The 18,076-nt window shown below is 47.3% G+C and overlaps 1 protein-coding gene across 1 annotated transcript in view; it reads left to right on the top strand.

The window, feature by feature from the left end:
• The window catches only part of adamts3 (ADAM metallopeptidase with thrombospondin type 1 motif, 3), a 384,520-nt gene that overhangs the window by 219,947 nt on the left and 146,497 nt on the right, over positions 1-18,076 (top strand). The window contains exon 13 of the mRNA XM_041869483.2: positions 5,344-5,519. Within this exon, the coding sequence (XP_041725417.2) occupies positions 5,344-5,519 (176 nt within the window). The remainder of the gene's footprint in view (positions 1-5,343; positions 5,520-18,076) is intronic.

Here is an 18,076-nt window from a genome sequence, read left to right as displayed (position 1 = left end):
GGGCCTTTCAGAACAGGTGTATATATACTGAGATCATGTGACACACTTAGATTGCACACAGGTGGACTTTATTTAACTAATTCTGTGACTTCTGAAGGTAATTGGTTGCACCAGATCTTATTTAGGGGCTTCATAGCAAAGGGGGTGAATACATATGCACGCACCACTTTGCCGTTATTTATTTTTTAGAATTTTATGAAACAAGTAATTTTTTCATTTCACTTCACCAATTTGGACTATTTTGTGTATGTCCATTACATGAAATCCAAAATAAAAATCTATTTAAATTACAGGTTGTAATGCAACAAAATAGGAAAAACACCAAGGGGGATGAATACTTTTGCAAGGCACTGTATGTTACAAACATCAATGACGACATCTGAGTTGGAGTCAATCTTCTTACCTTGTCTCTTAAGGCCCTTGTCAGCGTCATCTATGGCCTTGTTCAATCGAACCCAATACTCCATAACAGCCTCTCCGGGTACAGGTTTAGTATTGTAAAAATCAGCTAAAGGCATGCATGAGTAGCCCAATTCGCTGAAATTCGATCTCTGGCTTCTCTTTAGGATCAACAGTTGTCCCATTGCGTACATTTATCTTTACCATGTTTCTTGCTTTGCCAGATAATCAACTAATCCCATCCGATTGTTCCCCAACAGGACATCCCTTCCTCAAGTATATTCTCATCAACTCCTCCCATTCATGAATGGAGCATTTGTCTGTACCATCTCCTCTATATGTAGGAGGTTCCTTCACATCTGATTGCATGTTGAACTTCATTTTACTGAGGTCTACATATCCTGCTGACTCGGAGTGATGATCACTTATCGTCTCTGTACTTACTGGTGGCTCATGAGTGGACCTACCACTCTGCATTTCCTCCTTAATGGAGCCCCCTACTTCCCAGGCTAGCTGAGTCACCAGCTCAGCTAAACCATCTACAGGGGCATTTTGATTAACACTAGATGAAGGGCTTTCATCAGTATTTTTAGTGGAGCAAAACATGGGGGAACCTACACGCTTTACATGGGTTTGATCAGGGTATGAGAAAAACCTCCCCCTCCCAGCAGTGCATTTGTGTTCATCATCACCATTATAAGATGCCATGTCACTAAACCACTAATGTTATGTTAACATTTCTGTTGGTGAACACACTTCTATGTTAGTTAACCATAAACAGCACTTTCAATACATCGTTTTCAGAAAAGAAAATAGATTGCAGTTCCGCTTTTTGCCACAAGGCGGCAGGAGTACCTCAATGATGTAAACAGTCTCTAGAGCAGCAGTGCCGCGGTGATTGAGCTGACGTCGATCAACGATGAATCCGGGTCTAGAAGGCCCCAATGTAACCGGCGCTGTACTGCCCCGCTGTATCTCTGCGTTGTGTGTGATTGATTGGGACTATAGACGTGGACTTCGGAGATCAGGCTGTTTTAATGAATCAGAATTCTCTCTCTGCATCCAAAAGAAAAGACAAAACCTTTTGTAGAGCACAAATATGTTCTGCCAATAGTCACCTCTCTCTCTCCTCTCTCATCAAAATTATTTTACTATACAAAAATGAGTACAGCCTCTCCTTATAATGTATCAACACATAACATACATTTAACATAGATAAATCCACATACCTGCATCCAAAAGAAAATCCAAAACCTTTGTAGAGCACAAATATGTTCTGCCAATAGTCGCCTCTTTCTACAACAGACGCACAATACACAGGACTGGGATCAGTGGAGGAGCTAGCCATCGTTCACACATACAATACCTTAGCTAGCTAGTAACCACATGTTGAACTGAACTGGGATCAGTGGAGGAGCTAGCCATCGTTCACACATACAATACCTTAGCTAGCTAGTAACCACATGTTGAATTCAGAATGTTCATATCATCCTAACAAGTACAATTACAATAGCATCTTGACAATACCATCCACTTATGAGTAAACTCTAAATATACAACATTATGTGTCATGACTTTGTGCTTAAAGGAATCGTACTTTTCTGAAGACGACAGACAAAGCGTGCCTACCTCTCCTTAGCACGCAGGGCTAAACGTAAGTACACACTCCCCTATTCCCCAGGATGCAGCCTGATAACAAATCAACATGCTATATTAATATATGAACCTGGTGGAATTCACAAAGTATTTTAACACCAGCTCTGCACCCTCCGCTGCAACCTGCCATGTCCCCCCCGCTTCTCCTTCACCCAAATTCAGACAGCTGATGTTCTGAAAGAGCTGCTAAATCTGGACCCCTACAAATCAGCTGGGCAAAGCAATCTGGACTTTTTCTTTCTAAAATTAGCCGCCGAAATTGTCGCAACCCCTATTACTAGCCTGTTCAACCTCTCTTTCGTTATCGTCTGAGATCCCCAGAGATTAGACACTCTAGATCCAAACTGTTACAGACCTATATCCATCCTGCACTGCCTTTCGAAAGTATTTGAAAGCCTAGTTAACAAACAGATCACCGACCATTTCGAATCCCACCGTACCTTCTCCGCTATGCAATCTGGTTTCCGAGCTGGTCATGGGTGCACCTCAGCCACGCTCAAGGTCCTAAACGATATAATAACCGCGATCGATAAAAGACAGTACTCTGCAGCCGTCTTCATCGACCTGGCCAAGGCTTTTGACTCTGTCAATCACCGCATTCTTATTGGCAGACTAAATAGCCTTGGTTTCTCAAATGACTGCCTCGCCTGGTTCACCAACTACTTCTCAGATAGAGTTCAATGTGTCAAATCGGAGGGCCTGTTGTCTGGACCTCTGGCAGTCTATATGGGGGTGCCACAGGGTTAAATTCTCGGGCCGACTCTTTTCTCTGTGTATATTAATGATGTCGCTCTTGCTGCTGGTGACTCTCAGATCCACCTCTATGCAGATGACACCATTTTGTATACATCTGGCCCTTCATTGGACAATGTGTTAACAAACCTCCAAACGAGCTTCAATGCCATACAACACTCCTTCCGTAGCCTCCAACTGCTCTTAAACGCTAGTAAAACTAAACGCATGCTCTTCAATCGAACGCTGCTTGCACCCGCCCGCCCGCCCGACTAGAATCACTACTCTCGACGGGTCTGACTTAGAATATGTGGACAACTACAAATACCTAGGTGTCTGGTTAGACTGTAAACTCTCCTTCCAGACTCACATTAAGCATCTCCAATCCAAAGTTAAATCTAGAATTGGCTTCCTATTTCGCAATAAAGCCTCCTTCACTCATGCTGCCAAACATGCCCTCGTAAAACGGACTATCCTACAGATCCTTGACTTCGGCGATGTCGCTGTAGCTCAGTTGGTAGAGCGTGGCGCTTGCAACGCCAGGGTTGTGGGTTCGTTTCCCACGGGGGGCCAGTTGGTAGAGCATGGTGCTTGCAACGCCAGGGTTGTGGGTTCATTTCCCACGGGGGGCCAGTTGGTAGAGCATGGTGCTTGCAACGCCAGGGTTGTGGGTTCGTTTCCCACGGGGGGCCAGTTGGTAGAGCGTGGCGCTTGCAACGCCAGGGTTGTGGGTTCGTTTCCCACGGGGGGCCAGTTGGTAGAGCGTGGCGTTTGCAACGCCAGGGTTGTGGGTTCGTTTCCCACGGGGGCCAGTTGGTAGAGCGTGGCGCTTGCAACGCCAGGGTTGTGGGTTCTTTCCACGGGGGGCAGTTGGTAGAGCGTGGCGCTTTGCAACGCCAGGGTTGTGGGTTCGTTTCCCACGGGGGCCAGTTGGTAGAGCGTGGCGCTTGCAACGCCAGGGTTGTGGGTTCGTTTCCCACGGGGGGCCAGTTGGTAGAGCGTGGCGCTTGCAACGCCAGGGTTGTGGGTTCGTTTCCCCCGGGGGGCCAGTTGGTAGAGCGTGGCGCTTGCAACGCCAGGGTTGTGGGTTCGTTTCCCACGGGGGGCCAGTTGGTAGAGCGTGGCGCTTGCAACGCCAGGGTTGTGGGTTCGTTTCCCACGGGGGGCCAGTATGAAAAATTTATGCACTCACTAACTGTAAGTCACTCTGGATAAGAGCGTCTGCTAAATGACTAAAATCTAAATTTAAATTTACAAAATAGCTTCCAACACTCTACTCAGCAAATTGGATGTAGTCTATCACAGTGCCATCCGTTTTGTCACCAAAGCCCCTTATACTACCCACCACTGTGACCTGTATGCTCTCGTTGGCTGGCCCTCACTACATATTCGTCATCAAGCCCACTGGCTCCAGGCCATCTATAAATCACTTCTAGGCAAATCCCCGCCTTATCTTAGATCATTGGTCACCATAGCAACACCCACCCGTAGTATGCGTTCCAGCAGGTATATCTCACTGGTCATCCCCAAAGCCAACACCTCCTTTGGCCGCCATTCCTTCCAGTTCTCTGCTGCAAATGACTGGAATGAACTGCAAAAATCTCTGAAGCTGGAGACTCTTATCTCCCTCACTAACTTTAAGCATCAGTTGTCAGAGCACCTTACCGATCACTGCACCTGTACCCAGCCCATCTGAAATTAGCCCACCCAACTACCTCATCCCCATATTGTTATTTATTTTGCTCATTTGCACCCCAGTATCTCTATTTGCACATATATCATTCCAGTATTAATACTAAATTGTAATTATTTTGCACTATGGCCTATTTATTGCCTTACCTCCATAATTTACTACATTTGCACACACTGTATATATATTTTCTGTTTGTATTTTTGACTTTATGTTTTCTTTACCCCATATGTAACTCTGTGTTGTTGTTTTTATCGCACTGCTTTGCTTTATCTTGGCCAGGTCGCAGTTGTAAATGAGAACTTGTTCTCAACTGGCTTACCTGGTTAAATAAAGGTGAAATAAAATTAAAACTAGCACATGTTAGCTAGGTAGGTAAATTAGGCTAACCAGCTATCTAAATCTAGCACATGTTAGCTAGGTATGTAAGTTAGCTGGTTAGCCTATCTAAATCTTGTATTTATCATGGCCAGATTATGTGCCCAGGGGCCTCGACCCCCAGGGAGACCCCATTTGATTTTATTGAGTCACCCAGGTATCATAGGAACACACAAGACATGGCAATACAATTTTATTTTATTTGACATGGCAAAATGTGTGGAATTGCAGGAAATTAGCTTTAAAAGGGGAAAATGTCCTTTCCGCCAACAAGAGCGGTATGAAAAGTTTGAACAGTTTGGGGTCGGCATGGGCTGTGCGGTGGGTTTTTTGTTGATAAATGACAATATCCATCCAGACCTTTTACCACACAGGACATTTGTGTGACTGAACCTATTTGAGTACCCCTGCACTACCTGATAGATGTGTTTGTGTAATTTAGAAAATGTATAATGACGATAAAGTGAATGTTTCTCCCCTCTCCTCAGCCCCTCTAACGGCGGTGGGGACTGTCCCGGGGTGAATTATGAGTTCCAGCTATGTAACACCGAGGACTGCCCCAAACACTTTGAGGACTTCAGGGCCCAGCAGTGCCAGCTACGCAACTCCCACTTTGAGTTCCAGAACACCAAACACCACTGGCTGCCCTATGAGCACCCTGACTGTGAGTAGTGTGTACTCTTAGAAAAAAGGTTTCTTCAGCTGTCCCCATAGGATAACCCTTTCTGTTTCCAGGTAGAACCTTTTTCACAGAACCGAAAAGGGTTCTTCAAAGGGTTCTCCAATGGGGACAGCTGAATAACCCGTTTAGGTTTTAGATAGCACCTTTTTTTCTAAGAGTGTATGTGTGTGTTTGTTGTGTGTGTTTTTCATGGAGCACCACTGTGCCTCATCGTGCCCTGTTAGCCAGCCATGGAGCACCACTGTGCCTCATCGTGCCCTATTAGCCAGCCATGGAGCACCACTGTGCCTCATCGTGCCCTATTAGCCAGCCATGGAGCACCACTGTGCCTCATCGTGCCCTGTTAGCCAGCCATGGAGCACCACTGTGCCTCATCGTGCCCTATTAGCCAGCCATGGAGCACCACTGTGCCTCATCGTGCCCTGTTAGCCAGCCATGGAGCACCACTGTGCCTCATCGTGCCCTGTTAGCCAGCCATGGAGCACCACTGTGCCTCATCGTGCCCTGTTAGCCAGCCATGGAGCACCACTGTGCCTCCTGAAAACACCTCTTTCCACAGAGCTGTGTGTGGTGGGGGGGGGTGCTTGCATCAAATCAAATCAGTGCAGTAGTATCTAACAATTCACAACAATACACACAAATCTAAAAGTAAAATAATGGAATTAAGAAATATATAAATATTAGGACGAGCAATGTCGGAGTGGCATTGACTAGAATACAGTAGAAAATAATACAGTATATGCATATGAGATGAGTAAAGCAGTATGTAAAAATTATTAAAGTGACTAGTGTTCCATTATTAAAGTGGCCAGTGATTCCATGTCTATGTACATAGGGCAGCAGCCTCTAAGGTGTAGGGTTGAATAACCGGGTGTTAGCTGGCTAGTGACAGTGACTAAGTTCAGGGCAGGGTACTGGGTGGATGCCGGCTAGTGACAGTGACTAAGTTCAGGGCAGGGTACTGGGTGGAGGCCGGCTAGTGACAGTGACTAAGTTCAGGGCAGGGTACTGGGTGGATGCCGGCTAGTGACAGTGACTAAGTTCAGGGCAGGGTACTGGGTGGATGCCGGCTAGTGACAGTGACTAAGTTCAGGGCCTCACCCCCATAATCATCCCTCTGGCTAGCTTGAGTTTGTCCTCACCCACCGTAATCATCCCTCTGGCTAGCTTGGGTTTGTACTCACCCCCCATAATCATCCCTCTGGCTAGCTTGGGTTTGTACTCACCCCCAGTAATCATCCCTCTGGCTAGCTTGGGTTTGTACTCACCCCCATAATCATCCCTCTGGCTAGCTTGGGTTTGTACTCACCCCCGTAATCATCCCTCTGGCTAGCTTGGGTTTGTCCTCACCCCCCGTAATCATCCCTCTGGCTAGCTTGGGTTTGTGCTCACCCCCCATAATCATCCCTCTGGCTAGCTTGGGTTTGTCCTCACCCCCCATAATCATCCCTCTGGCTAGCTTGGGTTTGTCCTCACCCCCCGTAATCATCCCTCTGGCTAGCTTGGGTTTGTCCTCACCCCCAATAATCATCCCTCTTGCTAGCTTGGGTTTGTACTCACCCCCAATAATCATCCCTCTGGCTAGCTTGGGTTTGTACTCACCCCCCATAATTATCCCTCTGGCTAGCTTGGGTTTGTCCTCACCCCCCGTAATCATCCCTCTGGCTAGCTTGGGTTTGTCCTCACCCCCCGTAATCATCCCTCTGGCTAGCTTGGGTTTGTGCTCACCCCCCGTAATCATCCCTCTGGCTAGCTTGGGTTTGTCCTCATCCCCCATAATCATCCCTCTGGCTAGCTTGGGTTTGTACTCACCCCCAGTAATCATTCCTCTGGCTAGCTTGGGTTTGTCCTCACCCCCCATAATCATCCCTCTGGCTAGCTTGGGTTTGTACTCACCCCCATAATCATCCCTCTGGCTAGCTTGGGTTTGTACTCACCCCCAATAATCATCCCTCTGGCTAGCTTGGGTTTATCCTCACCCCCCATAATCATCCCTCTGGCTAGCTTGGGTTTGTACTCACCCCCCATAATCATCCCTCTTGCTAGCTTGGGTTTGTACTCACACCCCATAATCATCCCTCTTGCTAGCTTGGGTTTGTACTCACCCCCAATAATCATCCCTCTGGCTAGCTTGGGTTTGTACTCACCCCCAATAATCATCCCTTTGGCTAGCTTGGGTTTGTACTCACCCCCCATAGTCATCCCTCTGGCTAGCTTGGGTTTGTCCTCACCCCCAATAATCATCCCTCTGGCTAGCTTGGGTTTGTACTCACTCCCCATAATCATCCCTCTGGCTAGCTTGGGTTTTTACTCACCCCCCATAGTCATCCCTCTGGCTAGCTTGGGTTTGTTCTCACCCCCAATAATCATCCCTCTGGCTAGCTTGGGTTTGTCCTCACCCCACCGTAATCATCCCTCTGGCTAGCTTGGGTTTGTACTCATCCCCCAATAATCATCCCTCTGGCTAGCTTGGGTTTGTACTCACCCCCAGTAATCATCCCTCTGGCTAGTTTGGGTTTGTACTCACCCCCAATAATCATCCCTCTATTTAGCTTGGGGTTTGTACTCACCCCCCATAATCATCCCTCTGGCTAGCTTGGGTTTGTACTCACCCCCAATAATCATCCCTCTGGGTAGCTTGGGTTTGTCCTCACCCCCAGTAATCATCCCTCTGGCTAGCTTGGGTTTGTACTCACCCACCATAATCATCCCTCTGGCTAGCTTGGGTTTGTACTCACCCCCCATAATCATCCCTCTTGCTAGCTTGGGTTTGTACTCACCCCCAATAATCATCCCTCTGGCTAGCTTGGGTTTGTCCTCACCCCCCATAGTCATTCCTCTGGCTAGCTTGGGTTTGTCCTCACCCCCAGTAATCATCCCTCTGGCTAGCTTGGGTTTGTCCTCACCCCCCATAGTCATTCCTCTGGCTAGCTTGGGTTTGTCCTCACCCCCATAATCATCCCTCTGGCTAGCTTGGGTTTGTCCTCACCCCCAGTAATCATCCCTCTGGCTAGCTTGGGTTAGTCCTCACCCCCCATAGTCATTCCTCTGGCTAGCTTGGGTTTGTCCTCACCCCCATAATCATCCCTCTGACTAGCTTGGGTTTATCCTCACCCCCAATAATCATCCCTCTGGCTAGCTTGGGTTTGTACTCACCCCCAATAATCATCCCTCTGGCTAGCTTGGGTTTGTCCTCACCCCCGTAATCATCCCTCTGGCTAGCTTGGGTTTGTCCTCACCCCCCCTAGTCATTCCTCTGGCTAGCTTGGGTTTGTCCTCACCCCCATAATCATCCCTCTGGCTAGCTTGGGTTTGTCCTCACCCCCAGTAATCATCCCTCTGGCTAGCTTGGGTTTGTCCTCACCCCCCATAGTCATTCCTCTGGCTAGCTTGGGTTTGTCCTCACCCCCATAATCATCCCTCTGGCTAGCTTGGGTTTGTCCTCACCCCCCATAGTCATTCCTCTGGCTAGCTTGGGTTTGTCCTCACCCCCATAATCATCCCTCTGGCTAGCTTGGGTTTGTCCTCACCCCCATAATCATCCCTCTGGCTAGCTTGGGTTTGTCCTCACCCCCAGTAATCATCCCTCTGGCTAGCTTGGGTTTGTCCTCACCCCCTTTAATCATCCCTCTGGCTAGCTTGGGTTTGTACTCACCCCCCATAATCATCCCTCTGGCTAGCTTGGGTTTGTCCTCACCCCCAATAATCATCCCTCTGTCTAGCTTATGTTTGTCCTCAGCCCCCATAGTCAATCAATCAATCAATTTTATTTTATATAGCCCTTCTTACATCAGCTAATATCTCGAAGTGCTGTACAGAAACCCAGCCTAAAACCCCAAACAGCTAGTAATGCAGGTGTAGAAGCACGGTGGCTAGGAAAAACTCCCTAGAAAGGCGAAAGCCTAGGAAGAAACCTAGAGAGGAACCAGGCTATGAGGGGTGGCCAGTCCTCTTCTGGCTGTGCCGGGTGGAGATTATAACAGAACCATGCCAAGATGTTCAAAAATGTTCATAAGTGACAAGCATGGTCAAATAATAATCAGGAATAAATCTCAGTTGGCTTTTCATAGCCGATCATTAAGAGTTGAAAACAGCAGGTCTGGGACAGGTAGGGGTTCCATAACCGCAGGCAGAACAGTTGAAACTGGAATAGCAGCAAGGCCAGGCGGACTGGGGACAGCAAGGAGTCACCACGGCCGGTAGTCCCGACGATATGGTCCTAGGGCTCAGGTCTCTCAGTTGGCTTTTCATAGCCGATCATTAAAGAGTTGAAAACAGCAGGTCTGGGACAGGTAGGGGTTTCGTAGCCGCAGGCAGAACAGTTGAAACTGGAATAGCAGCAAGGCCAGGCGGACTGGGGACAGCAAGGTGTCATCATGCCCGGTAGTCCTGACGTATGGTCCTAGGGCTCAGGTTCTCAGAGAGAAAGAGAGAACGAGAGAATTAGAGAGAGCATACTTAAATTCACACAGGACACTGGATAAGACAGGAGAAGTACTCCAGGTATAACCAACTAACCCCAGCCCCCGACACATAAACTACTGCAGCATAAATACTGGAGGCTGAGACAGGAGCGGTCCGGAGACACTGTGGCCCCATCCGAAGAAACCCCGGACAGGGCCAAACAGGAAGGATATAACCCCACCCACTCCGCCAAAGCACAGCCCCCCGCACCACTAGAGGGATATCCCCAACCACCAACTTACAATCCTGAGACAAGGCCGAGTATAGCCCACAGAGGTCTCCCACCACAGCACAAACCAAGGGGGGGCGCCAACCCAGACAGGAAGATCACGTCAGTAACTCAACCCACTCAAGTGACGCACCCCTCCCAGGGACGGCATGAAAGAGCACCAGCAAGCCAGTGACTCAGCCCCTGCAACAGGGTTAGAGGCAGAGAACCCCAGTGGAGAGGGGAACCGGCCCGGTAGAGACAGCAAGGGCTGTTCGTTGCTCCAGCCTTTCCGTTCACCTTCACACTCCTGGGCCAGACTACACTCAATCATATGACCTACTGAAGAGATAAGTCTTCAGTAAAGACTTAAAGGTTGAGACCGAGTCTGCGTCTCTCACATGGGTAGGCAGACTGTTCCATAAAAATGGAGATCTATAGGAGAAAGCCCTGCCTCCCGCTGTTTGCTTAGAAATTCTAGGGACAATTAGGAGGCCTCGTCTTGTGACCGTAGCGTACGTATTGGTATGTACGGCAGGACCAACTCGGAAAGATAGGTAGGAGCAAGCCCATGTAACGCTTTATAGGTTAACAGTAAAACCTTGAAATCAGCCCTTGCCTTAACAGGAAGCCAGTGTAGGGAAGCTAGCACTGGAGTAATATGATCAAATTTCTTGGTTCTAGTCAGGATTCTAGCAGCCGTATTTAGCACTAACTGAAGTTTATTTAGTGCTTTATCCGGGTAGCCGGAAAATAGAGCATTGCAGTAGTCTAACCTAGAAGTAACAAATGCATGGATTAATTTTTTCTGCATCATTTTTGGACAGAAAATTTCTGATTTTTGCAATGTTACGTAGATGGAAAAAAGCTGTCCTTGAAACAGTCTTGATATGTTCGTCAAAAGAGAGATCAGGGTCAAGAGTAACACCGAGGTCCTTCACAGTTTTATTTGAGACGACTTTACAACCATCTAGATGAATTGTCAGATTTAACAGAAGATCTCTTTGTTTCTTGGGACCTAGAACAAGCATCTCTGTTTTGTCCGAGTTTAAAAGTAAAAAGTTTTCAGCCATCCACTTCCTTATGTCTGAAACACAGGCTTCTAGCGAGGGCAATTTTGGGGCTTCACCATGTTTCATTGAAATGTACAGCTGTGTGTCATCCGCATAGCAGTGAAAGTTAACATTATGTTTTCGAATAACATCCCCAAGAGGTAAAATATATAGTGAAAACAATAGTGGTCCTAAAACGGAACCTTGAGGAACACCGAAATGTACAGTTGATTTGTCGGAGGACAGACCATTCACAGAGACAAACTGATATCTTTCCGACAGGTAGGATCTAAACCAGGCCAGAACTTGTCCGTGTAGACCAATTTGGGTTTCCAGTCTCTCCAAAAGAATGTGGTGATCGATGGTGTCAAAGGCAGCACTAAGGTCTAGTAGCACGAGGACAGATGCAGAGCCTCGGTCTGACGCCATTAAAAGGTCATTTACCACCTTCACAAGTGCAGTCTCAGTGCTATGATGGGGTCTAAAACCAGACTGAAGCATTTCGTATACATTGTTTGTCTTCAGAAAGGCAGTGAGTTGCTGCGCAACAGCTTTTTCTAAAATTTTTGAGAGGAATGGAAGATTCGATATAGGCCGATAGTTTTTTATATTTTCCGGGTCAAGGTTTGGCTTTTTTCAAGAGAGGCTTTATCACTGCCACTTTTAGTGAGTTTGGTACACATCCGGTGGATAGAGAGCTGTTTATTATGTTCAACATAGGAGGGCCAAGCACAGGAAGCAGCTCCTTCAGCAGTTTAGTAGGAATAGGATCCAGTATGCAGCTTGAAGGTTTAGAGGCCATGATTATTTTCATCATTGTGTCAAGAGATATAGTACTAAAACACTTAAGTGTCTCTCCCGATCCCAGGCCCTCGCAGAGCTGTACAGATCCAGGACAGCTAAGCCCTGGAGGAATACGCAGATTCAAAGAGGAGTCCGTAATTTGCTTTCTAATGGTCATGATCTTTTCCTCAAAGAAGTTCATGAATTTATCACTGCTGAAGTGAAAGCCATCCTCTCTTGGGGAATGCTGCTTTTTAGTTAGCTTTGCAACAGTATCAAAAAGAAATTTTGGATTGTTCTTATTTTCCTCAATTAAGTTGGAAAAGTAGGATGATCGAGCAGCAGTGAGGGCTCTTCGGTACTGCACGGTACTGTCTTTCCAAGCTAGTCGGAAGACTTCCAGTTTGGTGTGGCGCCATTTCCGTTCCAATTTCCTGGAAGCTTGCTTCAAAGCTCGGGTATTTTCTGTATACCAGGGAGCTAGTTTCTTATGACAAATGTTTTTTCGTTTTTAGGGGTGCAACTGCATCTAGGGTATTGCGCAAGGTTAAATTGAGTTCCTCAGTTAAGTGGTTAACTGATTTTTGTCCTCTGACGTCCTTGGGTAGGCAGAAGGAGTCTGGAAGGGCATCAATGAATTTTTGTGTTGTTTGAGAATTTATAGCACGACTTTTGATGCTCCTTGGTTGGGGTCTGAGCAGATTATTTGTTGCGATTGCAAATGTAATAAAATGGTGGTCCGATAGTCCAGGATTTTGTGGAAAAACATTAAGATCTACAACATTTATTCCATGGGACAAAACTAGGTCCAGAGTATGACTGTGGCAGTGAGTAGGTCCAGAGACATGTTGGACAAAACCCACTGAGTCGATAATGGCTCGAAAGACTTTTGGAGTGGGTCTGTGGACTTCTCCATGTGAATATTAAAATCACCAAAAATTAGAATATGATCTGCTATGACTACAAGGTCTGATAGGAATTCAGGAAACTCAGAGAGGAACGCTGTATATGGCCCAGGAGGCCTGTAAACAGTAGCTATAAAAAGTGATTGAGTAGGCTGCATAGATTTCATGACTAGAAGCTCAAAAGATGAAAACGCCATTTTTTTTTTTGTAAATTGAAATTTGCTATCGTAAATGTTAGCAACACCTCCGCCTTTGCGGGATGCACGGGGAATAGTCATCCCTCTGGCTAGCTTGTGTTTGTACTCACCCCCAGTAATCATCCCTCTGGCTAGCTTGGGTTTGTCCTCACCCCCATAATCATCCCTCTGGCTAGCTTGGGTTTGTCCTCACCCCCAGTAATCATCCCTCTGGCTAGCTTGGGTTTGTACTCACCCCCCATAATCATCCCTCTGGCTAGCTTGGGTTTGTCCTCACCCCCAATAATCATCCCTCTGGCTAGCTTGGGTTTGTACTCACTCCCCATAATCATCCCTCTGGCTAGCTTGGGTTTTTACTCACCCCCCATAGTCATCCCTCTGGCTAGCTTGGGTTTGTTCTCACCCCCAATAATCATCCTCTGGCTAGCTTGGGTTTGTCCTCACCCCACCGTAATCATCCCTCTGGCTAGCTTGGGTTTGTACTCACCCCCAATAATCATCCCTCTGGCTAGCTTGGGTTTGTACTCACCCCCAGTAATCATCCCTCTGGCTAGTTTGGGTTTGTACTCACCCCCAATAATCATCCCTCTATTTAGCTTGGGGTTTGTACTCAACCCCCATAATCATCCTCTGGCTAGCTTGGGTTTGTACTCACCCCCAATAATCATCCCTCTGGGTAGCTTGGGTTTGTCCTCACCCCCAGTAATCATCCCTCTGGCTAGCTTGGGTTTGTACTCACCCACCATAATCATCCCTCTGGCTAGCTTGGGTTTGTACTCACCCCCATAATCATCCCTCTTGCTAGCTTGGGTTTGTACTCACCCCCAATAATCATCCCTCTGGCTAGCTTGGGTTTGTCCTCACCCCCCATAGTCATTCCTCTGGCTAGCTTGGGTTTGTCCTCACCCCCAGTAATCATCCCTCTGGCTAGCTTGGGTTTGTCCTCACCCCCCATAGTCATTCCTCTGGCTAGCTTGGGTTTGTCCTCACCCCCATAATCATCCCTCTGGCTAGCTTGGGTTTGTCCTCACCCCCAGTAATCATCCCTCTGGCTAGCTTGGGTTAGTCCTCACCCCCCATAGTCATTCCTCTGGCTAGCTTGGGTTTGTCCTCACCCCCATAATCATCCCTCTGACTAGCTTGGGTTTATCCTCACCCCCAATAATCATCCCTCTGGCTAGCTTGGGTTTGTACTCACCCCCAATAATCATCCCTCTGGCTAGCTTGTGTTTGTCCTCACCCCCCGTAATCATCCCTCTCGCTAGCTTGGGTTTGTCCTCACCCCCTAGTCATTCCTCTGGCTAGCTTGGGTTTGTCCTCACCCCCATAATCATCCCTCTGGCTAGCTTGGGTTTGTCCTCACCCCCAGTAATCATCCCTCTGGCTAGCTTGGGTTTGTCCTCACCCCCCATAGTCATTCCTCTGGCTAGCTTGGGTTTGTCCTCACCCCCATAATCATCCCTCTGGCTAGCTTGGGTTTGTCCTCACCCCCCATAGTCATTCCTCTGGCTAGCTTGGGTTTGTCCTCACCCCCCATAATCATCCCTCTGGCTAGCTTGGGTTTGTCCTCACCCCCATAATCATCCCTCTGGCTAGCTTGGGTTTGTCCTCACCCCAGTAATCATCCCTCTGGCTAGCTTGGGTTTGTCCTCACCCCTTTAATCATCCCTCTGGCTAGCTTGGGTTTGTACTCACCCCCCATAATCATCCCTCTGGCTAGCTTGGGTTTGTCCTCACCCCCAATAATCATCCCTCTGTCTAGCTTATGTTTGTCCTCAGCCCCCATAGTCATCCCTCTGGCTAGCTTGTGTTTGTACTCACCCCCAGTAATCATCCCTCTGGCTAGCTTGGGTTTGTCCTCACCCCCCATAATCATCCCTCTGGCTAGCTTGGGTTTGTCCTCACCCCCAGTAATCATCCCTCTGGCTAGCTTGGGTTTGTACTCACCCCCCATAATCATCCCTCTGGCTAGCTTGGGTTTGTCCTCACCCCCAGTAATCATCCCTCTATTTAGCTTGGGTTTATCCTCACCCCCAATAATCATCCCTCTGGCTAGCTTGGGTTTGTACTCACCCCCAGTAATCATCCCTCTGGCTAGCTTGGGTTTGTACTCACCCCCCATAATCATCCCTCTGGCTAGCTTGGGTTTGTCCTCACCCCCAGTAATCATCCCTCTATTTAGCTTGGGTTTATCCTCACCCCCAATAATCATCCCTCTGGCTAGCTTGGGTTTGTCCTCACCCCCAATAATCATACCTCTGGCTCGCTTGGGTTTATCCTCACCCCCAATAATCATCCCTCTGGCTAGCTTGGGTTTGTACTCACCCCCAATAATCATCCCTCTGGCTAGCTTGGGTTTGTCCTCACCCCCCGTAATCATCCCTCTGGCTAGCTTGGGTTTGTCCTCACCCCCCGTAATCATCCCTCTGGCTAGCTTGGGTTTGTCCTCACCCCCCATAATCATCCCTCTGGCTAGCTTGGGTTTGTCCTCACCCCCCATAATCATCCCTCTGGCTAGCTTGGGTTTGTCCTCACCCCCCATAGTCATTCCTCTGGCTAGCTTGGGTTTGTCCTCACCCCCAGTAATCATCCCTCTGGCTAGCTTGGGTTTGTCCTCACCCCCCGTAATCATCCCTCTGGCTAGCTTGGGTTTATCCCCACCCCCCGTAATCATCCCTCTGGCTAGCTTGGGTTTGTCCTCACCCCCAGTAATCATTTCTCTGGCTAGCTTGGGTTTGTACTCTCCCCCCATAATCATCCCTCTGGCTAGCTTGGGTTTGTACTCACCCCCCATAATCATCCCTCTGGCTAGCTTGGGTTTATCCTCACCCCCCGTAATCATCCCTCTGGCTAGCTTGGGTTTGTCCTCACCCCCATAATCATCCCTCTGTCTAGCTTGGGTTTGTCCTCACCCCCAGTAATCATCCCTCTGGCTAGCTTGGGTTTGTCCTCACCCCCATAATCATCCCTCTGTCTAGCTTGGGTTTGTCCTCACCCCCAGTAATCATTCCTCTGGCTAGCTTGGGTTTGACAGTGTGTTATTTAGCTGCTATTTACTTCATAATTATCTCCATGATAAACTCCAATGGACAGCCTAAATGACTTCTAAATGACCTGATCAAGTTTTAAATGCTCAATGATTAGCCACTACCTTCGATATCTTTGGTTTAATGAAACAACTATTCAAGTAAACAGTTGGACCAAGGACATACCATCTAAAATACAATATACCTGTACTGACATTGTTTTTATTGCGGTGTTTCAACCAATATGATACCTGTACTGTGTATCAGCCAATTAGAGACCTGTACTGTGTATTAGCCAATAACAGACATATTGTGTTTCAGCCAATAAGAGGTGTCAGCTGTACTGTGTTTCAGCCAATAAGAGGTGTCAGCTGTACTGCGTTTCAGCCAATAAGAGGTGTCAGCTGTACTGCGTTTCAGCCAATAAGAGGTGTCAGCTGTACTGTGTTTCAGCCAATAAGAGGTGTCAGCTGTACTGTGTTTCAGCCAATAAGAGTTGTCAGCTGTACTGCGTTTCAGCCAATAAGAGGTGTCAGCTGTACTGTGTTTCAGCCAATAAGAGGTGTCAGCTGTACTGTGTTTCAGCCAATAAGAGTTGTCAGCTGTACTGTGTTTCAGCCAATAAGGGTTGTCAGCTGTACTGTGTTTCAGCCAATAAGAGGTGTCAGCTGTACTGTGTTTCAGCCAATAAGAGGTGTCAGCTGTACTGTGTTTCAGCCAATAAGAGGTGTCAGCTGTACTGTGTTTCAGCCAATAAGAGTTGTCAGCTGTACTGCGTTTCAGCCAATAAGAGGTGTCAGCTGTACTGTGTTTCAGCCAATAAGAGGTGTCAGCTGTACTGTGTTTCAGCCAATAAGAGGTGTCAGCTGTACTGTGTTTCAGCCAATAAGAGGTGTCAGCTGTACTGTGTTTTAGCCAATAAGAGGTGTCAGCTGTACTGTGTTTCAGCCAATAAGGGTTGTCAGCTGTACTGTGTTTCAGCCAATAAGAGGTGTCAGCTGTACTGTGTTTCAGCCAATAAGGGTTGTCAGCTGTACTGTGTTTCAGCCAATAAGAGGTGTCAGCTGTACTGTGTTTCAGCCAATAAGAGGTGTCAGCTGTACTGTGTTTCAGCCAATAAGAGGTGTCAGCTGTACTGTGTTTCAGCCAATAAGGGTTGTCAGCTGTACTGTGTTTCAGCCAATAAGAGGTGTCAGCTGTACTGTGTTTCAGCCAATAAGAGGTGTCAGCTGTACTGTGTTTCAGCCAATAAGAGGTGTCAGCTGTACTGTGTTTCAGCCAATAAGAGGTGTCAGCTGTACTGTGTTTCAGCCAATAAGAGGTGTCAGCTGTACTGTGTTTCAGCCAATAAGAGTTGTCAGCTGTACTGCGTTTCAGCCAATACGTTTTTTAATTTTTTTGTTTCGCCTTTATTTAACCAGGTAAGCCAGTTGAGAACAAGTTCTCATTTACAACTGCGACCTGGCCAAGATAAAGCAAAGCAGTGCGGTAAAAAACAACAACACAGAGTTACATATGGGGTAAAGAAAACATAAAGTCAAAAATACAACAGAAAATATATATACAGTGTGTGCAAATGTAGCAAGTTATGGAGGTAAGGCAATAAATAGGCCATAGTGCAAAATAATTACTATTTAGTATTAACACTGGAATGATAGATGTGCAAGAGATGAAGTGCAAATAGAGATACTGGGGTGCAAATGAGCAAAATAAATAACAATATGGGGATGAGGTAGTTGGGTGGGCTAATTTCAGATGGGCTGTGTACAGGTGCAGTGATCGGTAAACTGCTCTGACAACTGATGCTTAAAGTTAGTGAGGGAGATAAGAGTCTCCAGCTTCAGAGATTTTTGCAATTCGTTCCAGTCATTGGCAGCAGAGAACTGGAAGGAATGGCGGCCAAA

This window comes from Coregonus clupeaformis, unplaced genomic scaffold, assembly GCF_020615455.1.
Source record: "Coregonus clupeaformis isolate EN_2021a unplaced genomic scaffold, ASM2061545v1 scaf0250, whole genome shotgun sequence".
Classification (NCBI taxonomy): domain Eukaryota; kingdom Metazoa; phylum Chordata; class Actinopteri; order Salmoniformes; family Salmonidae; genus Coregonus; species Coregonus clupeaformis.
The sequence above is the reverse complement of the archived record's forward strand: the minus strand, read 5'-3'. Positions and strand labels throughout refer to the sequence as shown.